Source organism: Aspergillus puulaauensis, chromosome 4 (genome assembly GCF_016861865.1).
Source record: "Aspergillus puulaauensis MK2 DNA, chromosome 4, nearly complete sequence".
Taxonomy (NCBI): Eukaryota; Fungi; Ascomycota; class Eurotiomycetes; order Eurotiales; family Aspergillaceae; genus Aspergillus; species Aspergillus puulaauensis.
Window position 1 is genome coordinate 3,139,036 of NC_054860.1, and position 25,726 is coordinate 3,164,761.

Below are 25,726 nucleotides of genomic sequence, written 5' to 3' on the forward strand. Positions count from 1 at the left end.
GCCTGGCTTGGGGAGTGGGCAGTGAATCATTGCATACACAAACTGCCGAGTACGGACGCGTCCCAAACGATTTCGGACTAGCGCACTCGCGCGTCATGAATTCCAAGTCCCCTCCAGCTTCTTTTCCCTGCCCAAGCTCGATTCCCCTCACAAGACTGTATTCGCATCGCCCATTTGTTTAAATTATTGTCATATTTCCCGGACTTATTAACCGCCGTCCGGACTCCTTTGTTATCCGCGCAGTGCCCGCGAAGCCAGGCGGACGGACTTATTTGCATCACCGAACAACCGCAGCGATGGCTCCACGGGGCCCGGCAAAGGCTCGCGACTTGGACTTCTCCAATGTCGGCAAAGCCGGAAGGTATGTCTTATAGCATTATATCTCAATCGGTGTGAAACTGGAGCGCTGTGAGTTGACTGTTAGTAGGCGCACAGGTATCACCCTGAAAGAAGGCAAGCGGGATGAACATGGAATGGAAGATGTCGACGGAATATTCTCATCACCAGAAAAATCGCCCGCGAAAGAAAATGGATTCGATAGCGAAGAGTCAGTGGGCTCAGAGATGTCCATGGATGAGGGTACGTATCCCCAATTCGCGTTATCGTAAAAAGAGGCTGAACCTAGCAGGCAACGGGCCCGGCCCTGCAGATTTCCTCAATGGTCTCAACGGTTCGCGTACTCCCCGCCTGCCTCCACCCGTTGCACGATCACCAACAAAAACTGGCATGACCGGGTCTCCGCGCAGAACTCCCGGATTGCGCTCCTCCCAGAGTCCACAACGTGATCTTCCGTCATCGAGCCCATCAGACGGGAGGAGTTCAAGGAGGGACTCGCGGCGGGACTCACGGCGGGATGTCTCTCCACTCACCAACCGCTCTATCAACGCCACACCCTCACTGGAACACTCCAATACCGCACGCGCCAAGGGTCTGAAGAAGGCCGAAACAGCGGTACCAATGTCTTTCTCCGACAGTGATGCCAACGGTGACGAAAACGGCGATGAGAATGGGCATTTACCGGATCAAACCAATTTCGTGGATAGTTTCAATGCTGGCGATGATTCACTTATGGGTAATAACTCAGAGGAGCAAGACGAGAACAGCGGTGCAGAATTGCAGAAGGTCCCTGCGCCCGAGACGCGGAAAGGGCCAAGACGAGGTCGTAAACCAGTTGGAGGTGCAAAAGGCACCAATGATACTGCGGCACAGGATGGAACAGAGGAGCAATCAACATCACAGAAGCGAAAGCGCCCTGGACGGCCACCTAAAGGTCAAGGCCAGCCAGTTCAAGACACAGAAGAACAACGCCCAGCGAAAAAGGCCAAAACCCCCGAACAAAAGCGTCGGATCACTGGGCCGTCAGGCGACCCTGACCTGGACAAAGTAGTCGAAAATCATGTTAATCGAACCGGGCCGCTCAAGGGCCGAAGTCTCTATATTCTCAAACGGGAGGCACCTACGGATCCGTCTACTACACACACGCGCTCAGGACGTGTATCCGTCAGACCACTGGCCTACTGGAAAAACGAACGGTGTGTGTACGGTGACGAGGGGGTAGCCGAAGGACAGCGATACCCTCTCTCAAAAATCAAGGAGGTCATCCGAACTGAAGAGCTGGAGCCGGAGAAGAAACAAAAACGCCGATCGAAGAAGTCAAAATCGAGAAAGGTCAGGGATGATGACTCCGACTCCGACGATGACCAGTACCGCGATCCGTACGAAGAGAAGGGTGGTGTCCTACATGGTTATATTAGGAAATGGGACAATGAAACGCAAACAGCTATGGACGACGAGGAGGTGCTAGGTATGCGCCCTTTCTGACCTTTAGCAATCCAGGACTAACGACGCACAGATATTGCATACGCCCCATCTGGCATTGAGACCCGAAACGTCAAAGGCGCAGCTTTCAGATTCGCTAAGCTTCTGAGTTCCCCCTTTATCGGTTCAGGCATTGTCGAACTACCTCCCGGAGGGGTCAAGAAACCAAAGAATGCTAAGAAAATGCATATGATCTTCTACGTTGTTGGCGGGCGAGTTTTAGTGGATATTTCTGGCGTTCAATTCAGCGCTGGCAAGGGGTGTGTTTTTCAAGTCCCGCGAGGTAAGTCCCATTAAGAACCACAACAAATGTACATCTCTTGACACCTAGTAGGCAACTACTATAGTTTCGCCAATACTTACAGCAGGGACGCACGGCTATTTTTCACACAGGGCTGCATACCTAGCCCGGCAGAAGGCGACGACGCACCCGGTTCTGCAACCAAAACCGACGCCCTCGATGGCGAATCAAACACCCCGCCGGCTCGTCCGAAGACTGCCGGTAAGAAGACTTCCGGTAAAGGCAGACCTAAGGGGAAGCAGAAGGCCGCTGCTTAAACGACCAGACTTACAGATCACGACCTCTGATTTCCCCCTCCTTTTGGCCCCACCAGTTACTTACTTTTTTGCATAACTATAACGTCGAAACTTTATATTTGTGGGTGTAATTTTAAACCTTCTGACTTTCGAGATTCGTTGTGTTTTGGCTGCCCAATTTAGCGATACTTCTCCATGTTACCCTGGCACCCGGTGTTGGTTTGTATGTACTACATCTATATCTATATCTTCTTTCAGACTTCAGCATCGCACAGGCGACCACTGCGCATGGCAGATCGGACCCAGTCGTGGCATTCTCAATGGAAATTGAAACGAATACAGAACACATCAATCAACCCCTCTATATCTCCTCCATATCTCCGTCCAGGTCATCGTCTAACCCCAGCGGAGGAAAATCTCCCACCTCGACCTTCTCCGGCTTCACAAAGACGCCAGTTTTATTCGGACATGTAAAGTACCGCTTCCCATTGACGCTTCCGTCATTTTTCCCCGTTGGCTCGTCGAGCTCGACCCCAACCCAGATAGGCAGTAGCGTCGAAGGCTCAACCGTCTCCATATCAACCCCAGGGTGCGGGATAACGGGCACTGGTCCAACGAAGCGGACCGTTCCCCGTCGAACATGTGGTGGCGTCGAAGGGAGAATAATAGCGCGTTTCGAGACAGATATATCTAGACACGGGAAGCGAAAGCAAAGAAATTAGGACCTTCGACGCCATCTTCATCGCACAGCACCCTTGAGGAGAGTGCACGAAGGAGGGGAAAAAGAGAAATACTCACCGCGCTTCTCAACCTCGTGCTTATCTTTCTTCGTTTGCTCGACCATTGCGTCAACCGGCGATAGCGCATCTGGGTCGAAGCGCCCTAGCTTTTGATTCTTTTTCCACGCAAGAACTGAATTTGGGAGGCTCTCGTATGTCTCTGTTGGGAGAACGTATTTCTCCACGGAGGAGAGGTCGGTGAAATTGACTCGTGCCGCTTGGGGGCGTGTATCGTGGACCTATATCGTTTGTGTATATTAGTTGGCGCATGTCTTATAAACGACGGTGCCCTTTTCGCAGAAATGAATAAAATAAAGGAAGAGCATAAGGGAAAAAAAAAAGTGTATATACTTCAATCTCAGACCCCCTCACCAATCCCCAATCCCCGATTATAGAGTCATCACCCTCGACCCACTGATCTGGTTGACCGGGGGTTTTGAGACGGAGCCGCTGGCTGCTGGGCGGCACACCGGTCATGGTCTCTAGTTTTGACTTGACTTGCTGCAGTGTCCATGTTGGGGTGATTCGGCGCTCGGAGTGCAAGCGGGGCTCGTCGGGGTGCGAGGACGTGGACGGAGTGGTAATTACAACGGCGATGTCGGTGGGCGTTGGTTGAAAGGACATCGTGGCTTTGCCCGAAAGTTTAGAGGCTTTGGTTGTAGAAGCAGGATAGCTGGAAGCTGGAATGATTGATGGGTTGGTACGTTATCGGGATCCGGGGTCGGTTTGGCCTGCAGAATAGAAGAACGGTAAATTAGCGGGAGGGAGGAAGCGGTTCTGGGCCAGAATTAGGTAACAAATATTGATATAAAGCAAGAGTGATCGAAGCAAATGGAACGACATGGCTGCTATTAAAATGCGGGGAGGGCCATCCCCAACCCAAAGGTCCCCTGAGACTCAACAGCGGTTGTATGCCAAGAAAGCATATCTTTAAGATAAAGTGAGGACTGAGAAGCACTTACAACTCGTGAGACCCTGTCTGGAGAGGAATTGGCCAGGCTGGATGTTGTATTGGCTTGAGATTGCGGAAGAGAAAAGTAGGTGGGGTGGTTCGCGATAAGACGCGACGCGGGGCTTTGGAGTTTTGACACGGCCAATCAGCTACTCGTTCCTGTCAAGCCTTAGGTACCTTAATATTACCCCATAGTGCCGTCTTCCGAGTATGTTCAAGATATTTACATTGTCCGTTGCCTTTGGAGAAAACCCAATCTACATAAAAAAAAAAACGGAATTATAGCTAGCAATGTTTACACAGAATGCGAATTTATTCTAAGACCAAGAATGGTTGGTTCCTCGTCGACATTTGTTGGTTGGATGTCCTCCAGTGCCCGGCACCGGCTTGCTACCTTCATTGGCAATGAAGGTAGACTTTGTCTGGGTGTTGGTGGTCATGACGTCGGCCACTTTGCTGTCCTATATTTATTTCATCCTATCTTCGTCAGAGATTGGATCACTGCTCGTTTGGAGGCTGTAAATTTCGATGTTTCCCCTCTGCTTGGCTTATCATCTCCGTTGAGTTCCGAATCCTCTTCGCCGGGCGATTCCAGTAGATCTGCACGGTCCGACTTGGTAGCCTGTTTAACGTTAACGCGTCTTGTATATCCCTTGAGAATGCAGCTGTTGGCACTGTTGCTTTCTTACGAACACGATTACCCGATTTGGGCGCCTTTTCAGCTTTCGATGGGCACCCGCGCTTTTTTGGCGGCCCGGCCACAACTTTACCACGTTTTCTCTAATTCGGCGTGAGGCTAATGGCTGTTTCCCCTTAGAAGATCTACCCAGTTGCTTCGGACGTGGGTACAACATTTAAAACTGGCACGGTGGACCTTTGCCCTGCATTTCAGTTCAACAAGATGAACAACTTCAGTGGGAAATGGTAGGCGTTTATGGAAAGTCCACTGGACGCCGTCTCTGATGTATATGGTGTGCTTCACGAGAACACCAATTTCATTTTTGGGCATCTTGCGATTCATGGGTTGTCCGTTGAGAGAGGAAGACGACGGTAGGCAAGCATGTAAGCCCGGTGTTTTTTCTCATTTCCTTGTACGATTCTTAGCAACTGGTCTAGTGAGAGTTCATCCTTCACGGAGCCACTATTTATCTGCGCCCACTTATCACTAGGTCCCTTGACTGCACCCACATCCCAGCTATCCTTGACAATGCTGACGCTATAAATGTCTCTGTCAGTACCCGGGGTAATAGTATGATGGAAGATGATGGAATAGAGCTCATATCAGACATCCTGTCTGCTAGGGAAACCCGGATCCTGCCAATGTGCTGGAAAGGTCAGTGTGTTATCTATATTGAGCTTACCCGCTACTCGTTATCCTTGGTCAATATAGCTACTCGGACGAAAAAAAAGCTTCCGGGGCGTGGCTGATACATGTATGATTATAGGGATGGACTTGATGGTGCTGTTATTCTGGTTGAACCTATCACACTGGTTACAAGTTCCTCAAGAGGCCTGACCAAATTGAAAGTGGTGATTAATTGCTTCAGCTACAGTGTACAGAGCGGGTTTCACATGTGGTTTACTGCGTCGGAATGAGGCGTTAAGGCAAATCGTCCGTTCTTCCTCTGATGGACCATTTGCGCACATTTTACGTATTTGACGTGTTCTGAGACCGACCCCGAAAAAAGTGTTGCGGATCCTTGATCCTTCCGTCCTTGTCCTTGAGCCCTTCCCCAGGTTGCCGAAAGTAGGCCTCCATAAAGCGCCAGGGGCCCTGGCGGCGGTACACATCCCCAGCGGTCCATGTCGCATTGCACAATTTCGCCCAAACCCTCACCATACGAGTATTATGTGTATCCTGGCTGATATCGCCGTGCCAGTAGGACGTCGCCAGGCTATAGAAAGCGCAAAGCAAGTTCATATCCGAAGTATCACACTTATGTCTCGCTGGGTGGATTTCCTGAGCCCAGTTCAGCAGGAAAGAAGTATGAAGGAGCATCAGAATAACGGCATTGCGGTATTCGAGAATGCCCGGGTTCTTGAATGACATGATCTGCCTGTTTCGTAATTCAATCGGGACTGAGGTTCGATGCTTGTTTTTGTTAGAAAGAATAGAAATTATATGTTACGAGTGGCTAGAGTGTGGCTTACTCGTACTTTCTTGGTTGTAGCTATAGCCATGGATTCCATAATATGACTTCATTTCAAGGTATACCACGCACAGCGTTGTGTGCTCGGGGCTTCAATGGAACCGATAGCGATTCGCTGGGAGGGACCGAAGGCGTCAAACTCCATGTGGTAGCACGGGTGCAAAGTGCTCCGACATCCAAAGAAAGATATATAAAAATAATGGCCGCAGACGTCGTGAGCAAGGGGATTCTCTGTTTGTGCCTCTCTCGTTGTCTTTTTTAATCCAATCGCAGATTTAATTATACATTTATACATTACAGGGGACCCTTACAACAGACTGAAGAATTAATCAACCATTTTTGTAGGGAAGAATATTTTTAGAAAGCTGGGATGAGTTTGCTTTTTGATAGCTCTGCAGGTGGGCTTTCCTTCCCCTTATATCATATTATCTAGATGCTACCAAGTCTCGCAGGTTGTTAACGAAGAACGCAAACTCTATACAAAGTCACATGTGACCAAAGTAGGAAGCATTTTGATTCCTAGCATTATGGTGATGTGGAATTTAGTATTTTTGCCTGAGGTCCATCAGGAAGCTGCTTTCCAAACATGGCTACCGAGTACCGTATCGCTATACTCCGAGCACGTTGTTGCCAGGCCCCAACGAACACCACAGTACCACGCAGTCATGCAAAAATATGACCAGTAGAAAACAGAAATAGATGTATAATTCTCACAGCTTGTAAAACGTATCAACCGTTGTTCCAAGGAGGAATTGGGACTGCCTGATTGGAACTGTTCCTTAGACCAGCGATGATGTCAAAGAACCTCAGGCTAAAAGAGACGATCATTCTCCACCGGCCTAGAGTCTCCTACCAAATTTAGTAGTAGGTCAGTCGGTCTTCTTCACCAGGGCCAAGTCCGAGCTGCAAGATTTCGGCCGTTCATCGAGCAGCCCAAACACGCCCTAGGATCGGATGGGGGATTCGTTGCATCCTGCCCGGGGAATTTGGGGCGAATGGGAAGGGATTCTGGTTCGATACGCAGCGCCTCACTCGATCCATTGAGCACTGATCCCGTCTGACACGGGAAGTTTCGAACAAATTAGACGCGGGATTGGAGTCGTCTGCCCATCAGCTCTCCTACCCAACATAGTATATTCGCAGACTCGGCGTTGGTGGCGTTTGCGAGGGACTCCTCCCTTGTATCTGGATGTTGTTATTCGTCGATTGAGTGATTCAGATTAAGCCTCGCAATGATATGGAAACACGGGTCGCGGGGGAGTAGGTATGTACATTCTACACCCTAGGAATGTCAACACAGGACTGTCAACAATCAGACGGGAAGCGACTGTTCATCATCATGGTCTGCAATTAAGACCGGTCTCGACCATTTCTTGACCCCCATGAACTGGTTCTTGAGATTCAGAACCAATAACGGGAGCGACGGGACGTGGCTGGCTCAGGGAGATGATGGGGTTGTTAATCGAAGTCCTGCAATATTGATTACTGAATAATAACTGGGATGGTATCCTCGGTTTCCCCACAAATATCATTGATTTTTTCGTTTCATCTTGCGCGAGGCTTGGAGTCGAAATGGGCTCTGGCTTGGGGTGATGGCTTCGACTGGCTCCTCAAATGGCCTGTCGTGCTCTGCCCCGCGAAGTGCCTCATCCATTTAATTTAGTTTGATGAGGGTTCCAATCAACAAGCTGATACAATCGGTGCCCATTATCCTTCAATAACAATGTGGCCTGACCTTACGATGGTTCTTCGTTCTTACAATCGATGAATCAGGTTGCCCTCCGGAACCCCTCCCAAGGTTCTGGACTCTTGCATCCTGTCCCCAAGTCCCAATCACCCAAAAGTCGTCTCGGAGATGATCGCATTTAGGTGAATGAAACTGTGAGATCGTGGACCTTCCTGGCTTTGTTAAAAGTGGTCCTTTGAGTTCAGGCCAAAATTGCATGCAGCCCTCCATGCAGGGTTGTAGGCAGTAATAAACTTCAACGGCAAAGGAGGGGTAATTCATTCCTGTATCGATAAGGATAATGATTCGAGTAATACGTGCGTACTACCGAATGATAATACGGACCAAGGCTCGCAGGATTTCAGGTTTCAGCTACTCAAGGGCAACAATGATTAAGTTGGATTAGGGCGATCGCTTCGATCCACGCAATCTAGTTCTATTCTGGGCAAATAAGAGCCATCGCACGACAGAGCGACGGAGAGTTGCCGAGTCGGCAAAGAACACGAGGAGGGCCTTGGCAGTAAGTATACTATCACTGTCTTCATGAGACAAAACACTTGCCTTGCGTGTCTGCATCTCCCTTGCCCTGCTTCTTGGGGTTCTTACGATTTCTTGCATCAAGCTGAAGGAAATCGTGATTGACCCACCCGGCCATGCCCGACACTTGAATCATGAACCATCGGCTCGGAGATTACTGAGTGTGAGACGGATGATGGTGGGAGTCTGTGTCGAGTGTCGACTCAGTCGAGCCCTCGCACTCCACAGGATAACCGCGTAAGCCGATCTCGTTCGCGCTATTCTTGTATCACTACTACTATCCAGGTTATGGCCAAGATGATAATCCACATCGGTTGGGCACCATTGTTCTTGGGCTTTGACACTTACCAATCTAAGTCTTCTTGACCGTTATTCTCCACAGCCAGCTCGCATATACGCATACATTTGTTGACTGGTGCGAGGCGCCAATCTCAGAACTTCCGACCTCTACCACCTTTTAGGGTATAAAGGCATGCTTTTTTTTTTCTTCTTTTTTTCAGTCGCCATGCAGCGGCCCCGGATTCCGGAGTCGTTGGATGATACTGTAGGCATCAGAAGCGAGATTTCTGATCTCCCTCTGGCCTTCTGCACATTCCATGCTAACTCAGCGCCCGGAGTGCAGGGGAAACCCCAGTTCATGAACCAACACATCACAGCAATACGGGCATGAGACTGGCATTGGCGGGGTTGAAGGGGCGAATTTACATCACCGCCATCGTAAGTTATCAGAAAATGGGGCTGATCTGGATCAAGGCCCTACCACTTGTAGATTTGTACCCAATTTTCATCCTGGCGTTTCAGGGAAGCGAGCAAGCGAGCGAACATTGAGGAATGACCGAATGAGGAATGGGGATTAGGAGGAGGCTCTAAGCCTCATTTGGGATGACCTTGAATTGTGCTACAACCCAAGAGCCCAAGACTCAAGGTAAGACCAGGCGGGAGAAGACCTCCCCGCCAGTGATAGTTCTCAGAGAAAGGCTGAGCTTTGGGGACGTCATCGATAGTAGGGCCGAAGCCATGCTGGACTCCGTTAGCGACGATCATTGCTGCGTACCAGGAATAGAGCGAGCATTCGCAGCGGTATCCCTGCCTGTTCGACCCACAAGCGCCACCACTAGCACTGAGGCACTCGCTTCCGGCGCTCTTGAAACCTTCGACTCTCAACGCAGTCGCAGAGTGAAAAGAGTTCCAGTGCCGCGATCTTTCTCCTTCCCAATGAGGCGGAGCACCTGGCTCCTACATTCTTAGTTATTTATTATTATTATTATTTTTTGGAGACATGTTTGTTCCTTGTCGAGTCTCGCCTGGGAGAGGATGATCAAAGGATTCCTGGTGGGAGGACTGGAGTACGTTGGTAGGAGTAGCTGACGGAGTTTTCCGCGGTTCAAAGCTTCAACCAACGGGGCTGATGAAACACGAGGGAAAAAGGCGATGAGCGAATCAGGACCTTCAGCCAACCGTCTCCTCCAAAGACGCCACCCGCGTCCTTCAGGAACCTTTTTGATAGAAGAGTACGTCAACGCACCGCGGTATATGGTGAACTTATCTTATGCACTGCACATGTCTCAGTCCAGGAATCGAGATACTCGCTCGGTCGAAACGTTTACGATCATACAGATGCGCCCTCCCGCAGGTGGACAAGTTCCCAAGAATAATATGCATCTCGACCAGGAAACCTGAACTACTGCATAGCAGGAACACCATGTTCTAGGCCCTGAAATTGAACCCACCGCCATTTAGGCGTATGATATCACGAACTGGCGATGACAAGACCCAGGAAAAGCAAAATTAGACCCAAGAATCCAAATTAACAAGGTCTATCATAATTTTTACATGCTCCTCATGATACATCGAGTCCACCGCAACCGACAGTTGCGATGATGCCGGTCACTTTTCAGCTGGGGGATTGATCTGTCTGCGGCGACTGACCGCTCAATAGCTTTCACCAGCTTCGATCCTGCATATGTCGTGCTGCGTCGCGTCGCGTCGCGTCAAAACATCTGATATTATTCCAGCTGTGCCTCGCGCACAGGTTGGCACTCGTTCTGTGGGCATACAGACAGCAGCGACCCCCCCGAGATGAGATATCTGCTGAGTGTTGAACCCACACAACCTCGGTTTAACCGTTCGACTGACTGGTGGTGCGTGCGTGTCCCCCTATGGACGAATTCCGAGCCTGAACCCACTGGGCTCCTTCGTAAATTGGCAGTCGGTCCAGACCTGAACAAGACTCGACCATTCATGATTCTTCAGCGAATCCAGGGTAATTAAAGTCTTAAACACCGAATCGTACTGTGATAAATTGGGCGGCGTTCGGCGGACCCATGGCAATCTTGAAGTTGGCGTTGACAGTCCCCACTTGACCCGTTCCAGTCTGGGGCCCGAGAGTCTAGAAGCCAATGAAACACCCAGTAATCAATTCTTCGTTCAGGCAAGCCACTGTTTGACCTTGGAAGGTCCTGCTGGGATCCACCTGTCCCTGGGTAATCTTGCAGAACGAGTGTTTCAGAACCTACCCTTGTCTCCCCCTCCCGCCTGTCAGCCCCGTCGTTCGAACGAAGCCTACCGACCTTCTCCGCAATCGCGACTCTTACTCTGATTGTCGTCCTATCAGCAATTCAGCATGTGCTTCTCGCCCCTTTGTGCCATCCCTTACATGAGGGGAGCGAGAGTCACATAGATTGACAGCCCTTGTCTTTGTTTGTTTGCGCTATTTGGGCCTTTGGGGACCTGTTTACCGGGAGGCGCTCCGTACTAATTTCCACCATAAGGATGTTGCAAGGACTGGCAGATTGCGCTGTCGCAACCAAACCCTGAACAATATGGAGTAGGAGAGCCTTTGAAGAGCGTTCTAGATTCGAAAAAACAAGCGCAGACGCGGCGGCAAGCGAAGGCTTTTGGTCTTAGACCAAGACGGACCCGATCAGGGCTGCGTAGACATGCTCCGTCTGGAGTCTGGGAGTTATTGTGAATTTACGATTCGTCTCCGACTTGTACGTACTTGCGAGCAAGAGAGTGTCGAGCGGTACATTGAGTACTGTATCCACAAGCTACTCCATGAATGAATGCGACCTTCATGCTACCCAACCGTTGGATGATCCCGGATTGACTTCCGTCTTGTTTGACGCTTTGACTGTTTGGCCCTTTCATTCCCCCGTAATAAGGATCGTTCCCAGCGGCTCACAAACCAACGCCGACTCGTATAACCGAAATGACCAGGCCCATGAAAGGCAGACCACATCCTCAGCGATGGGTTCGTCAACTCTGAAGAAACCTGGGCGCGCCAAAAAAGCGCGAAGCCCTCATAAAAATACCCAGAGTACTTCTGCGTTGAATGTTGTTTTGTGGCAAATGACGATTTATTGCGAAAGAATTTTGTTTTGCTGCTTGCGGGTTGAAAGGAAAAACACATGGTAGAGGGACAATGGTCAAACTGGCGTCTACGCAGTGAGTGGGCGATAATGATAATACCCTTGTCCATTTCACAGCAAAGACACTCTCGAATTCCATGTAAAGAAGTGCTTATGCAGAGACCCAGGGCAAACCAAACCAAACCGCCCCAACCTTGGTGGTACAAACTAACACGGGCTAGGTAAGACCTTCAAGGCTTCAACCCAGCCCTGAGTGATTCGGAGAATTTGCACTAAAGAAGAAGAGTAGCGCGTGGTATTTGCAAGGGTCTTCCCGTCATACTTCCGGATGGAAGAAAACTCCGCAGCTCAGTTCTATTGAAAAGAGCCTAAGCTTGCTCGTTCCACATTGATGAAGAAACCTTCCTTTGAGATGCCAACCCACGCTGCTGCTCCACCATGCAAACTACGCAGTTTGGCGTTTGGTGTCGAGACCCGATCGACTCCCTGACAGCGACACGAGAATGAGGGTGGATGCATCACTTTCTGGATAAAATGATCATGAAATAAGAGCTCCTGGCCGACTATTATTCGTTCATCACCGCCTTTTCCTCGCACGCCCTTGGTGCGACTCTTTCCCAACATGGTTCGAGTAGACCTGGGTGACGACTACCTCCGCCGCCACTAAAAACCATGACAGATATCCCATTTTTTCTTTCCCCCCCATTTTTTTTTTCTTTTCTTCTTTTGCCTTGTCCAAGTTGGCGGTGGCGGCCTGTATTTTCTTCTCTTGAGTTGGCTCGGAATCATGCCAACCAGATGGCAGTCGGGTTGCACCGATGAGCTGCAGTTGGACCGTGAACAAAGGCGAACAGTCGCTAAAATAGACCCCGGATCCCAGCTAGTGCGGTTGCTAGTGATATTAGTACCTAGGCCGATACTTGCCCTTCAAGGTTTGGGTTCGTGGCCGTTGGACAGATCCATCGCCATGCGCAGGATTAATTGGCTGGCCGATCCCACCAGCCGTTGGGACTTACTCGAAGTGTAAGACACCAAGAAAGGAAAATGCGAAGGGTCGGTTCCGTGAGGTTTTGCGAATAATGAATTGGCGGCCATCGACTACCGCCATGGAGTCTCTGCATCGAACGCTGGAGGCCAGCAACAAAATAAGCACCTTTTCTCTGTACTCTTCCCGTGTGCCGGCCGATGCGCTGTTAATACTGCATACTATAGCTTGTGGCCAGTTTAGGGTCTGACGCCGTTGAACAACGTCAGCCCCATTCATTTCCCTCCACTTTGTCTCCAGAGGGCTAGTATGAGGATAGAATGGTTTCTCCACCGCAAGTGAACCATGTTTCTCGAGAGTTGTTCTTTTGCCTTACCGCGGTTGTTTCGTTTCCAATTACCTTTCAGGCTTTTATTCTTGTCTTTTGCGGTCCCCCTTCTTCGAGGTTCGAACCCATGGGCCCGAACAGGTACCGAAGGCGAAGTGCTCCTCCTGGGGTACGTATTTAGTTGTAGTCGGGGGTTGTGACTTGTTTCGAACAGTTGGAGACCCGTCTTCCTATAGGGCACAAATTCTCCATTGCCGCCGTGACTGCAGACAACAGCACATACTGCTACATACAAGGGGAAGATCGCCTTAAGATCTATTATGCATCAGTTTACTCCGTAGTTAGTTAACATGTTGCAGCTTTGGAGGATGCAGAATCGAAACTCGTCGCTGATTTGCCCCATCGTTTTGTTACAGAGTTCCCGTCCCAGGACTCTGCTCGGCCGTTAGTAGATTAAGTACTTGTAATTTTTAATCCGAGGGACACCAGCAAATTCTTTTCCTCGCCTGTCGAATACTTTCGCGACTTTACGCAGTTCAAACGGGGGCTCGAACGTTCGGGAGGGGGTTGGAGCCGTTCTTTTCCCTAGTGCTGTACGGAGTATCTTCGAGTGGAACCGTTTGATAATCATCGTTAATATTAACTAACTCTTTTTTTCTTAATAAAAAAAATTCTTTTTCTTTTTTATTTCCTTTTTTATTTTTGCCCACAATTTTAGTCGTTTTACCGTTTTATTTATGTTTTTGCCCTTCAGCCCGGCCTCTCTCGAGACAACACAACCGGGCGTCTTCAACTAGAGAGACACTATAATACTAGAGCAGAGACTGAGTACTGTAGAGATGACGGACAAGCCTGAGTTAGAGAGCCATGGTTCCTGGTCATGAACTCGTTTTATTATTACCAGGGCTGTTAGATGTCCTCTAACAGCCCTGTATCATTGGTGTCATAGCAAATTAAAAAATAAAATGAAGGAAAATAATGGTAAAACAATTAATGTCAACGGTTTCTCGAACCTGGGCTCGCCTCTGGGTCAACCTAGTGCCTCCTACGCCTGATACTGAGCTTCTCACTGGCTGCCAGCTGCTCAATCAGCTGTCATGGCTGAGGTACCTCCTCCGCTGCCGATGGATGATCTCCTTCCAGTAATGCCATCCAGGCGTGGTTTCATCTTTCGCCGTTGGCTTTTCCTCCTTCTCTCTCTCCTTCTCCTGCTCCTGTTACCTTTCTTTTTCTTCTCGTCGCTGTCCCAATTCTTCCCTCGTTTTGATTGCTGCTCTGGGTATTCATCCTCGTCCTTGACGGCCGCCAGGCATCTCTAGATCTCGTTCCATCAGAGGCCCTCCTCGCTGTCTTCGTTTCACTCCCATCGTTCGAACTTCCCACAATCCATCGATTGGATACATTAGATTAGCGATACCAGTTTATTATTGTTCTCGGAGTTTCTTCGCTTTGCGTCTTGTTTTAGATCGCCATCTGTGCTTGGTCCGTGATAGGATACGCTCCGAAGCGACTCAGCCTCCGCAGGGCAGCCATCTATCTATCGGGCTAGTCAACCATACTCTTGACGGTAGTCAAGGGTCATCCAGCCGGTTCTCTCGCCCTGTCGCTTGTTGCGAGACTAAACCAAACAATTTTAACAAGGCTGCTAATCGTACCGGTATTTATCATTCCGCTTTAAGGTGCTGGCTTGTTTGATCTATCCATTTGCACCCGCCTGTTGTCCTACTCAATTCGGCTGGGCTGTGAGTGGACTACTGGAACGTCTGTTGCCACTGTCAAGACGTGCGCACCCATCTAAATATCGGGCACCCAAGGACAACGGCGACAGCAACTCATTTCTTCTTCTTCTTTTTTTTTTTTTTTTACCTCGGCGTATGCTGCTCCATTCCTGCCCAGCACAACACCATATAAACAAGCAAGCCTACAATCCTGTGAATCGCGCATATGATTGCGTTACAAAACCATCCTATCCTACCACCTCCTGCCAAAGTGGATATCTCACTGCTGTTGAAGCCCCAAGATGAAGAAGAAGCGGCCCCCATGAACACCACATCGACGCTCCCGCCAGTTCCTGCTATGCACCACTTGCCCCCAGTGGCCCCGATTGCACCACCACCGGTTGGGCTTGCAACTCAACCATCGGTGCCTTCGGTGTCCTCGGTGCCCCCGCTGACTGCCAAGGCTCCAGCTGGAACGAAGCGCTTGCAACCAGCTCACACGGCGGAATCGCCGGCGAAGAAGCAGTCGAAGTGGTCTCCCGAGGAGGACTCTCTGATCATTGAGCTACGAGGCAGCGGTATGAAGTGGGAGGACATTAGCAAACGGCTACCCGGACGAAGTGCAATTAGCTGCCGCCTTCATTATCAAAATTATCTGGAACGCCGAAGCGAATGGGATGAAGATAAGAAAAACAAACTCGCACGGCTTTACGAAAGGTATCTAAATATTTTCTTTTGAGAGAGGTTACGCGAATGCCGGACATCTGATTGCTGACTCTTAATTGATAGGTTCAAGGCCGAGATGTGGTCGAAAGTAGCGGAGGAAATGGCAATTCCATGGCGAGCTGCAGAGGCCATGCATTGGCAGTTGGGGGAACAAGAGATGGCGCGTCGAGCTGGCGTGGTCCCATTCTCACTATCTAGTTCTGCGATCGACCCACCTACGACTAGGACACGCAGAGCGAGTACATCATTATCCCGACCAAGAAAGGGCTCAGCATCACGGTCGAATTATCCTCCTCCTCAGCTTCCCTCCGTTCAAGAGCTCACCGCTGGCGTCCCTGCTGCTGGCGTCCCTGCATTCGCACCACCGCCTTTCCCACCTCCAATGCCCCCGCGAGACGCCTACCGGATAGCAGGACCACCACTGGATTTGGCAAGAGGTCATCCCGGTCACCTAGGTCCCAATATCGGACTCCCCCCTCGAACGCTTCCCTAAAGGGAGCAATTTTCCTTTGTTCGTTTTCCGTTGTTACGAATTGCATAGCGCTGGAGGTGTTTTGATTCATAGGGAGGGTCACTTATAGACGATTGCGCGAATTTTATCTCCTTCACTAAGTGGGAGGCCCCTCCGAGGGGTGGCTTTGTCGGTTCTGCCCTGTTTCCTATATCACAGAACCCAAACAACTCCGAGGCTGGATCTCGGAGCAGACTTCCACGCACGATTTCGGTCATGGTTATTTCTGATCTACTCGCGTCGCGATCGCCCACCAGTTATCTTTATCGTACCCGGATTCCAGCACCCGGCCGCCCGCGCTGTCAACGTCCCGCTCCAGTTCCGCAGCTTGGTAGAGATGATAATATCGGTGGAACACCTTTGGTTGGGTATCTTGGGTATCTTGGGTGTCTTGAGGGCTGGGAGTCTTCATGACCCAGGGAACCATGATATCCTGGTCATCCCCTTTATCCCATCCTCTGCGGCTAGACTTTTGCTCAAGTGCCCAGACATAGATCAGAGCTTTGCCGCCGAGAGCATCGCCCGAGGCAGGTTTTAGCGTTCGCAGGATTTCACGAACTGCTTGAATTCTTCGTTCTGGGGTGGACAGATGATGCACAACGGCAATTGAAATTGCGAAATCAAAGAATGAGCCTGGATGTGGCAGATTTAGAACATCAGCCAAGATGGTCGAGTGTGGCTGATGTTGACGTGCAATTCGCGCGAGATTTTCGGATCTAGAATTGTCAGTTGGGTATATCAATCAATCTATAAGATAGCAATGATGTGCGAAGATATTTCGCATGTAGCATTTCCTTTGTTTTATTGACGGGAAAGGAAGAAACGATGTAAATAAACGACACGGATTAAGACAGACTCAATGAATGATAAGATACACGTACCGATCGGATGCCACGATATAGACACTTTTATTTACCGGCAGGTACTTGCCATTGCCACATCCTACATCCAACCCAATAGCGCCGGGATTCTGACTCAGAAGAAAACGTTCCACAATGGGCCATGGCTGTGGAAGCTGAGTTAACCTGGCTATTGCATAGAGGACCAATAGAAGGCGAGCAAACCTTGTATCTCGTTGCCGAAAAATGTTTCGCAATCTGCTGGTACACCTCGTGCACATTCTTCTCCTCATACGTATCCCGGTCGTCTTGGTTCTCAGAAGCCATATCTAATAGCATGAGAAGATGTATCAACAAGTTGCAAACTGACTCAGTTGGGTGCCCAACTCTGTCACTAATCTATTGGTGTCGTCCGGTGTTTGGTGGTTGGAAACGAAAAAAAGCACCTCTCGATTGCATCTGCAAGAGTGGGATGGTTGGGCCTCGACGGGATACAATACCGTACGGTATTTTCTGCTGTTTTGGGCGCTTTTCATGGACTACAAGTACGACGCCATACGAGCGATGTAAAATTAAAGTTGGGACTTTTCATGCGCATCGGAGAATTTCTGAGTCAGCAACGATTGATTTGCTGCGAGGTGTATCCGACTTACGTCTCCTCTGCACTCCGTACTTTGTATGAGAGACAGCGTGGACTTTGGATCGGAGGCCTCTCCCTGTGCCATCACGGCCGCTGGCTTCGTTGATAGTTCCTTTTTAACCCCTTACCTTCTGGCCAGGGCTTGAAGCATACCCAATCGCATATCAGTATATCCAGGAGTACTATATGGAGATGGATAACACGAGCATGGACCTCCCACAAACCACAAAGTTCATCAACAGTATCCTTTCCCAAGTATCACGATGCGTCACATCCACCACACCGCCACCGGGAGAAGATGGACTCGAGAACCAAGCACAGCGCCATCCCCGCCTGACCCAATCGCAGCCGACATCCGCATTTCCAAACTCACAACTAACAAACCTAAAGCCGTTAATGCTGACGCTTCACTGCATTTTTCCGAATGAGTTCCTCCTCGCACTGGACATACTGGATAGAGGACTCGTTAGACGTGTTCGCACACGGTGTAGAAATGAGCCTAGAGAGAGAGATGGAGATGAAGCGCACGCCGAAAAGGAACCCGCCGGAGTTCAACCCGATGACGGTGACAAAGACAAGAACAAAAGTAGCAAGACTCAACAAGAAGTTTTCTTTTTCGTCACATCTGCCTCAATAGCACCGAGTGCCTCGAGGCCATCCTTTCCTGCATCCCAATATGGCGGGGCCCAAAGCCAGTTGCAAACCCAAAAACAATGGCAGGAGAAAGGTTATGAAGTCCGCCTCCGAGCATGGAACTGCACTTGTCCGTCCTTTACTTTGTCTGCATTCCACGACCTAGGCTCAGAGCCATCATCTCCCCCACCGTCTTCGTCATCTTCGGACCAGGGAGGGAATATAGAAGGCAATGAAAGTCCTATGGCGGCCACCGATGGTGGTGGCGGCGCTAGCGCGGATGCTAACGCCTTCGACACGGCCGCTTACTTCTTTGGTGGCACACTGCCTCTGCACCCGGAGTCAGCGCCTGCCGTCTGTAAGCATATTCTGGCTTGTTTGCTTGTCGCGCTTTGTCCAGGCCTTGGCGGAGGAGATGAAGCGACTAGTGCTGGGCAGTTGGTTAATCTTGACAAAGATGAGATTGCTGCACTGTGTACTGGTTGGGCCGGGTGAATTCGTGGCCTTCTAAATGAGCGATTACCTACCTTGCATCTAGCATAGCTACCGGACATGGTGCCTGATAAACGGTTTTATGATTTATTTAGCCTCCGTTGAATTGACACTAGGTACACTAGACCGTAATTCTAAGTGGTAAATTGCCTAGGTTCCTAGCTACGTATGTCCTTAGGATGTCGCCCTCATGATATTAACAAAGCGCAATTACTTTACTTAGCCTCTAATTAGATACGAACCAATAAACTAACGTCGAGAAGACTCATGATATTTGATATGATATTCAGTGGGCTGCCTGCTGCCCGAAGTGTAGATGTCACTATGCTGGATTTGGTAATTTCAAATAGTTTTCGCCGCTAATGCCCTTGGTCTGATATTATATTCCAAATATCCGGCTGGTAAACGTATTGAATATTGATGATCCGAGTAAAACAAGCCTTATAGGGTGTCTGTGAAGGTGGATTTATAAGGACTCCCATTGGTGGGAGTTAAAAGAGTATGACATAATGTTTGTTGACCTCGAACGTGACCTGATTATCTGATAGCGAATTACAAAACAACAATTTGAAGACAGCTTGCAAGTTGCCTCAGCTGAATCTCTCAGCTCCCCTATATATTCAATGCTCTCCATTTTGCGCCTTTCTTCCTGAATCTCACTCTCCGCCAGCTCATCCCGCTTCACTATGGCCGTTCCCGCAGACCAGCGGAAAGCCATTCTTAAGGTCCTAATGACCTCCTTGCTATTGGACCTTGTATGCCTCCGTATCCGTATTTTCTCTATGTGACTCTAACAATCTTGATTCAGATATCTTTTACTTTCATCCTACCCTTATTTCCGTCACTTCTATCCTTCTATCGCACGCAAGACCCCTCGCCAACATCTACTCTAAACCGCATCTTTCACTACTTAAATGCGTACAAAAACTCTTTTGCAAAACCAATCGATTCTCGCTATGATATTGTACTCCTTGGCGGGGCACTCGGCTCCCTATTTTCTCTTCTCCAAGCTATTGCTGCTCCTTTCATCGGCCGCCTCTCCGACAAACACGGCCGGCGTACAGCTCTTCTTGCCTCCATGGTTGGAAATACACTAAGCGTTGCGCTCTGGGTTGCCGCGACAGATTTTCGCACGTTTCTCGCTAGCCGTGTCGTCGGGGGTCTCAGTGAGGGAAATGTGCAGCTAGCGCACGCAATTGCGACTGACATTAGTGATCCGAGCCAGCGCGGGTCGACAATGGCACTCGTGGGTGCTTGTTTCAGTATCGCGTTTACGTTTGGCCCTGCCCTAGGCGCGTTCCTGGCCAGCATCACAACCGTTGCGGCAAATCCGTTCGCGACAGCTGCGGGGGTTTCGCTGGCGCTTATCGTACTTGAGACAGCATATATCTATGCCTGCCTTCCCGAGACACATCCGCGACTCACAAGCCTCCTGAAATCCCCACCCACCTCATCAACAGAAAAGAGCTCGAAGAAGTCAACTAAGCCCACCGCTAGCTCGCAGACACTGCGAGAACACACCAACAACCCCGCCATTCTCAACGCCCTGCATTTTCTTTTCCTTCTCCCCTTCTCCGGCATGGAATTCTCTCTCCCTTTTCTGACGGCAACCTTTTACACCAACTCTACGGCTTCGCCTGCGGCACTAAACGGCCGTCTCCTCTCAACAATGGGCCTCATTGCGTCTCTTCTTCAAGGCACAGTTGTCCGCCGTCTCCCACCACTCCTAACAGTGCGTATTGGTGTTGTAAGCGCAGCAATCTCATTCTTTTTACTGTCCCGTGTCACCTCAATAGCGGGCCTATATACTGCCGCAAGTTTATTAGCTATTACGAGCGCGACAGTTGTGACGGGACTGAATAGTCTTGGCTCGTTGGAAGCGAAGGAGGAAGAGAGGGGTCTTGTTTTGGGAAGGTTAAGGAGCTGGGGCCAGGTTGGACGTGCGGCGGGACCAATCCTGTTTTGCTCACTGTTTTGGTGGGTTGGGAGAGAGGTTGCATATCTCACTGGAAGTATAGTAATGACCGGGGTTTGTGTCGGCGTTTTCGCAGGGTTGAAAGCGCCTTCCGTCGCCCGTGACCTTGGGATTAAGCAGGCGTAGATAGATGTACTATATTCAATGTTCTGCCTTTGAACACCCAGCCGAGGGAGACTTACAATCTATGCCATACCCATATATATTACTCTGAAATTGAATTCATGCCACTGCTGGCCAGTTGGGATTATTATTGTCTGATGTGTCGCATGAATCGTTCATCGGGGTATAGACATGTGCAGTATTATACAATCCTAACAAAAGCATAAAATCCATCAAGAAGGGAGATTTTCCAGATAAAATACAACTCCTTGGCTAGATCCCAACCTAGACTGAAAAGGGTGAACTATAATGATGACGCCTCTGACATCCTATCGCTCTTTCCCTTGTGATGGTGCTCAGGATATCGCTCGTGATCCCGACTATGCGCGGAAGAGCCGTTTAAACCAAACTCAGAGCAGCCTAGCAACCCCGCTGGCGGAGCAGGATCTAACGACCCCCTCGCTTTCCCAATCAACCAATCCGTAAGGGTAACAAACTTCGCCGTGCGCTCCCATCCGCGCGCGTCCTCGGCATGCTCGATCGTCTGCGTCAAGACACGGCCTTCTTCATCAAATGAGAAGATGAAAAGCCCCGTAAACTCGTCGTCTCTGGATAATTTGAAAATAGGTGCATCGCCGCCTAATAGGACGCTTAGACCTTTATTCGTTCCGGTTTTGGATTCGCTGTCGCTATCTACGGCACTCCCGGCACTCGTATCCGGCCTTTCCGATGCAGAAGAAGACCCCGACCTTGATGTTGAAGACGGGGATGGCGTATTCGATGAATGAGTTCGCTCTGTCCGCCATCGCACAACAAGTCTTTCATCTCCACAGTCCCCGTTATTTCCGCCTTGCGTGTTGGTATGCGCGTATAAATGCGGGTCTGGCACTGTTCCTGCGCGCACGATCCGTTCACTTAGGATTTGCAGCTTCACGTTCCCAACTAAAGGGACGCTGCTCCATGCAACTGGGACTGCCCATAAAGCCGCGCGGTAGAGTGTTCGTCCTTTGACTGTTGGGAGGTGCGGATGGGTTGACGGGAATAGATGTAATGTCACGCCCGGGGAGAGGATATGCGGTGGGAGAGGGTTGACAAGGATTGTTGGGAGAAGGGGGGAGAGGATCCGTAGCGCTGTATGACGACACTTGTTAGTTTATATTTTCGTAGACAACTTCCTTGGGTATGTTGTTGCAATGAAGGGGCGGGGTAGTTATACTCTTTCCCAATTTTAGAATCCGCTCATCGGGAGGCTTGTGATCGTTCTGGTTCTTCGGGTTGAGGTCATCAGTTAGGGAGTATTTGAAGTTGAAAGGCGGTAGAGTGTTTGGAGACGAATGCGATGGAGAGATGTCATGACGGATTTGGGCGTGTGCTAGGGGTCGGATATGAGAAGAGGCGCATCTCGAGGGTATGGATCGAGGATGATGCGAGCGGGTGTGGATGACACGGGAGGGGCTGGATGACGGCGGTGGTACAGCGAGCTTTGGCATCGCGGGAGCTGAACTATGAAGCGATTAATGCATTAGACACAGTACAGTGTAGGTATGTTGAAAGCAGAACGGAGAGATGAAGGCGACTGGAATTTGGAGGCGGAGAGAATTACTTTAACTAAATGATGACGTTGACCCACAACGCCTCCAGGGTTCAACTTGGTCGATCCTGGGGTCTTAATATTAAAACAACAGCATTTTGTCCACAATTATCCAATTTATTTATTGGTATCAAGACAGGTGCTAATCATACAGTCGTAATTTAAAGTGCTAATTCATCGTCATCATCCTCCCCTGTATATCGCCGCTCAGCCAGACCCCGGATCTTATCCTCTAATACTCCCCGATTATACCGTTGTGCAACCTTGACAGCAGCCTCGACCATCTTGCCGTTGCGGTCCTTCATCATGTGTACCAGTTCTAGTGCCTTCATGCCCCTTTCCTCACCCTCGCGACACTCGATCGCTAGGAGCTGCAGAAGTACCTTGTCCAACTCCAACTCTTTCCGTGACAGTTCGGCCCGCTGGGTTGAAGTCGCGTGCGTAGATGAGACCAGATCTTGGAATAGAGAGAAAAGCAGGTTGCCCCGGACAAAGGACTCCTCGAGGCGCATGCTGTCATTGCGTGCAGCATTTTCTTCCTCGTCCTCCTGGGCTTTGCTGGGCTTGTCGGAGATTGGTATCCGGAATTCGAATTCACTGAGCATTGGCCGAGGGAAATAAGGATATCGGTCTCCTCCCTTCAAGATGATACAGTGGAATTTGTCCTGCGCGACAGCAACAGGCCAGTAGGTTTCCTCCTTGCGTCCGCTTGCCAGTCGCTCCAGTTGCCTCGTATCGAGCAGCGGCACCCACCGCGCCTGGCCTGGAGTACGCCAGTGCTGGAGGATCAGCAATACACCTTCTGAATCGTAGATACAAGGGTCCTACTGAGGTTAGATCGTCTTTTTAGGGATTATTCAGTGGGTACTCACTCCTATATCGGTGAAGAAAACGCTCTTCAGCTCACTTCCGTCTGGCATAGCAACAACGTCCTCGTTCTGGCAGATTTCATCGCGCTTGACATTCTCCACAGTATATCTCAGAGTTGCCATTTTCCCATCATTCCCCAGTGGACCGTTCCCTATGGTCATGATGTAGTCTCGCCAAGCAGCACAGGCCACGGCCGAACTTTTTTGTCGGTACACTTTGAAAGGTGTTCCGTATAGGGTATAGACTCGAACATAGTCTTTCGTTGTTACCGCAACGATGTACGATTCGCTGAGCGCCAGCGCTGTTTCTATTAGTTAACTCCTATAGACTGGAATTTGTTCATACCTCGAACGAGCTCTCCCTGGGGTAGCTGGGTTCTCCAGTCTGCTCGTGTGGTCCAAGTCTCATGTGGACGGTAGAAGATGGTGGCAGGGCCACCATCTTTCGGATTGTTCGAAAAGAGAGCACCATGTTCATCTTATTATGCTTAGCATGTGATTGCAGCTTGCAGGATAGGAAGTGATGGACATACTGAGACATGCCCGGTCATACAAATACGGGTCTGTAAAGTGGAAATCACGGTGCAGTTCTCGGTCATAAAACTCCACTGTCACCGTATGATGAGTTTCTTGATCGACAGTCCAGACGGCACCCGTTAAATTCAGACCTATAACTGTTAGTAAAAGTAAAAGGCATCCAAGGGGACGATGTTCTTACAAAGGTATCTGCGGTTTCCCCTCCAAGGTGTGCTGCCAGGTTGGAGCGGTGCATGAATCGCTGGCCTCGCAAAGGATGTCAACATCCGTTTATCCATATGTCCGTTGATATCATCCAGATGCTCGTTCGTGCGCTTCCCATGTCCATTAATACCCTCAGCATAACCAGCTCCATCATCATCTTCGACGAAATCTTCCATATCTTGATCAAAGCCAAGTATATCATCGAGCGAGTCAATGCTGCCCATCCTCCCCCTTGGCTGTACTTCTTTTGGTCGATTCGCCAGTGGCCGCCTCGCATTATCGGATATTTCAGTCAACGCGCCGGGAAATATGGGAGCTGCCTGAAGTGGCTTTTGAAGGATAAGTTGGTGATCCTTTGGCACAAAACCATCGTAGATGAATAGTTCTCCATCCGACGTCGTAAGCGACAGGGCGTTCGTTGTCGGATGCCAGTCGACATTGATCACATTCGGAAAGTCATACTGATGTAGAATCTTCTGCGTCTTGCTTTCCCATAGTAGAACCTGGCCATCCTTGGCGGCAGTCACCAAAAGCGCACCGTTAGGAGACCAGCTCATGGCCGTGATATCCCCATTGTGGCCACCGGAGAAGGCCATTTCCTTTTTCCAGCCGCCCACGGAAAAGACAGCAATATCTCGTGTCGTTTCTGCCACTCCGAATGCAGTCCCATCAGGATGCCACACCACTCTTGAAGTCGCTTCATCCTCGGGCTCTAGCCGCCGAATCACGCCGTCGAGTTTTCGCACCAGCTCCGGTTCCTCGGTATCCATAGAATAGAGGTAAACGATGCCGTCTGTACACGAGACTGCAACGAACCGCCCGTTTGGATCGAAAGTAATATGTTTCGTTCCTTTCGCTTGCTCGCGCAGGTACTTGACTTTCGTCATATCTTCGATATTGACCAGTTTGATCGTGAGCTCACTAATGTCGCATCAGCTTCCACCAATTCTAGTCAATGTTAGGTAGATTGTGTCGACTTACTCGCTCGCGACAGCAACCCACTCCCTATCTTTTGTAACGGCGATATCTCGTACAGGCAACGCACATCGTACGAGTAGCTTCTCCATCCGCCCTGATTGGACTTCATACTGCCAGACTGTCCCGTCTTCGGCACCCATGAAGAAATACTCGTTCTGCAAATATAAGCCATGCGAACACCCAAAGCACCATAGGAAAATTTGAGTGATGCCCTTACCGTAGCTCCTATTCCCAGGTGTCCATCGGCGCCTTCTTCGACGGTCTTCGGCTCTCCATCTTGTCCCACGGTGTAGATTCGGATAGCAGAGTTTGAGCCTCCTGTGACAATATAACGGCCGTCGGGTGTATACGTCAAGACCGTTGTTCCGGGTGTATCTGTATTCATTAGACACGATTAGTGGTTGCGTAGACTGGACTGAATCAAGTTGAACTTACGGGCCGGCCTTCCCCTAGGTCGCATTGGTTCAGACATCGTGAATCTGGGTTATGGGAAACTGAAACGAGACGATGGGATCACCGTTCGTTTTTTAGCATGTCGCAATTGACTTCGTTTTCAGAATGCTTTGCTATGGAGTCCTAATAATCATAGCTCGAAGTAGAAGCGTTGTCACGGCCCGGAAGGGGAACGCGTTGTCGCGCGTTGTCGCGCGCGACGCGTCTTTAACCGTACCTATCGGGTAAGTTACGGGCTTAGGGCACAGGGTCAGGGTTTCAATTCATGTAGATTC

The 25,726-nt window shown here is 49.9% G+C and overlaps 9 protein-coding genes across 9 annotated transcripts; 4 read left to right on the top strand and 5 right to left on the bottom strand.

The window, feature by feature from the left end:
• Positions 1-296: 296 nt before the first annotated feature.
• Positions 297-2,376, top strand: APUU_41210S (Cupin domain protein; the record flags this gene model as incomplete). Its single annotated transcript, XM_041704367.1, has 5 exons — positions 297-361; positions 428-579; positions 629-1,804; positions 1,853-2,101; positions 2,153-2,376. 5 exons carry the CDS (start codon positions 297-299, stop codon positions 2,374-2,376), a joined length of 1,866 nt encoding a protein of 621 aa, XP_041556960.1.
• Positions 2,377-2,716: 340 nt separating this feature from the next.
• APUU_41211A (TBCB family protein) lies at positions 2,717-3,758 on the bottom strand (the record flags this gene model as incomplete). Its single annotated transcript, XM_041704368.1, has 3 exons — positions 2,717-3,045; positions 3,154-3,373; positions 3,486-3,758. 3 exons carry the CDS (start codon positions 3,756-3,758, stop codon positions 2,717-2,719), a joined length of 822 nt encoding a protein of 273 aa, XP_041556961.1.
• A 1,976-nt stretch (positions 3,759-5,734) lies between these two features.
• On the bottom strand, positions 5,735-6,276 carry APUU_41212A (uncharacterized protein; the record flags this gene model as incomplete). Its single annotated transcript, XM_041704369.1, has 2 exons — positions 5,735-6,178; positions 6,244-6,276. 2 exons carry the CDS (start codon positions 6,274-6,276, stop codon positions 5,735-5,737), a joined length of 477 nt encoding a protein of 158 aa, XP_041556962.1.
• An 8,851-nt stretch (positions 6,277-15,127) lies between these two features.
• APUU_41213S (MYB DNA-binding domain protein) lies at positions 15,128-16,120 on the top strand (the record flags this gene model as incomplete). Its single annotated transcript, XM_041704370.1, has 2 exons — positions 15,128-15,618; positions 15,691-16,120. 2 exons carry the CDS (start codon positions 15,128-15,130, stop codon positions 16,118-16,120), a joined length of 921 nt encoding a protein of 306 aa, XP_041556963.1.
• Positions 16,121-16,358: 238 nt separating this feature from the next.
• On the bottom strand, positions 16,359-17,304 carry TRM9 (tRNA (carboxymethyluridine(34)-5-O)-methyltransferase; the record flags this gene model as incomplete). Its single annotated transcript, XM_041704371.1, has 3 exons — positions 16,359-16,854; positions 17,020-17,144; positions 17,203-17,304. The coding sequence occupies 3 exons, from the start codon at positions 17,302-17,304 to the stop codon at positions 16,359-16,361; spliced, it is 723 nt and encodes a 240-aa protein (XP_041556964.1).
• Positions 17,305-17,803: 499 nt separating this feature from the next.
• On the top strand, positions 17,804-18,745 carry APUU_41215S (uncharacterized protein; the record flags this gene model as incomplete). Its single annotated transcript, XM_041704372.1, has 1 exon — positions 17,804-18,745. One exon carries the CDS (start codon positions 17,804-17,806, stop codon positions 18,743-18,745), a length of 942 nt encoding a protein of 313 aa, XP_041556965.1.
• A 683-nt stretch (positions 18,746-19,428) lies between these two features.
• Positions 19,429-20,843, top strand: APUU_41216S (putative tetracycline transporter; the record flags this gene model as incomplete). Its single annotated transcript, XM_041704375.1, has 2 exons — positions 19,429-19,497; positions 19,551-20,843. The coding sequence occupies 2 exons, from the start codon at positions 19,429-19,431 to the stop codon at positions 20,841-20,843; spliced, it is 1,362 nt and encodes a 453-aa protein (XP_041556966.1).
• Positions 20,844-21,123: 280 nt separating this feature from the next.
• APUU_41217A (uncharacterized protein) lies at positions 21,124-22,309 on the bottom strand (the record flags this gene model as incomplete). The annotated part of the gene is made up of 2 exons (XM_041704376.1): positions 21,124-21,950; positions 22,036-22,309. 2 exons carry the CDS (start codon positions 22,307-22,309, stop codon positions 21,124-21,126), a joined length of 1,101 nt encoding a protein of 366 aa, XP_041556967.1.
• Positions 22,310-22,571: 262 nt separating this feature from the next.
• On the bottom strand, positions 22,572-25,470 carry APUU_41218A (uncharacterized protein; the record flags this gene model as incomplete). The annotated part of the gene is made up of 8 exons (XM_041704377.1): positions 22,572-23,234; positions 23,283-23,581; positions 23,626-23,757; positions 23,813-23,947; positions 23,998-24,941; positions 25,002-25,153; positions 25,216-25,373; positions 25,434-25,470. The coding sequence occupies 8 exons, from the start codon at positions 25,468-25,470 to the stop codon at positions 22,572-22,574; spliced, it is 2,520 nt and encodes an 839-aa protein (XP_041556968.1).
• Positions 25,471-25,726: the final 256 nt, after the last annotated feature.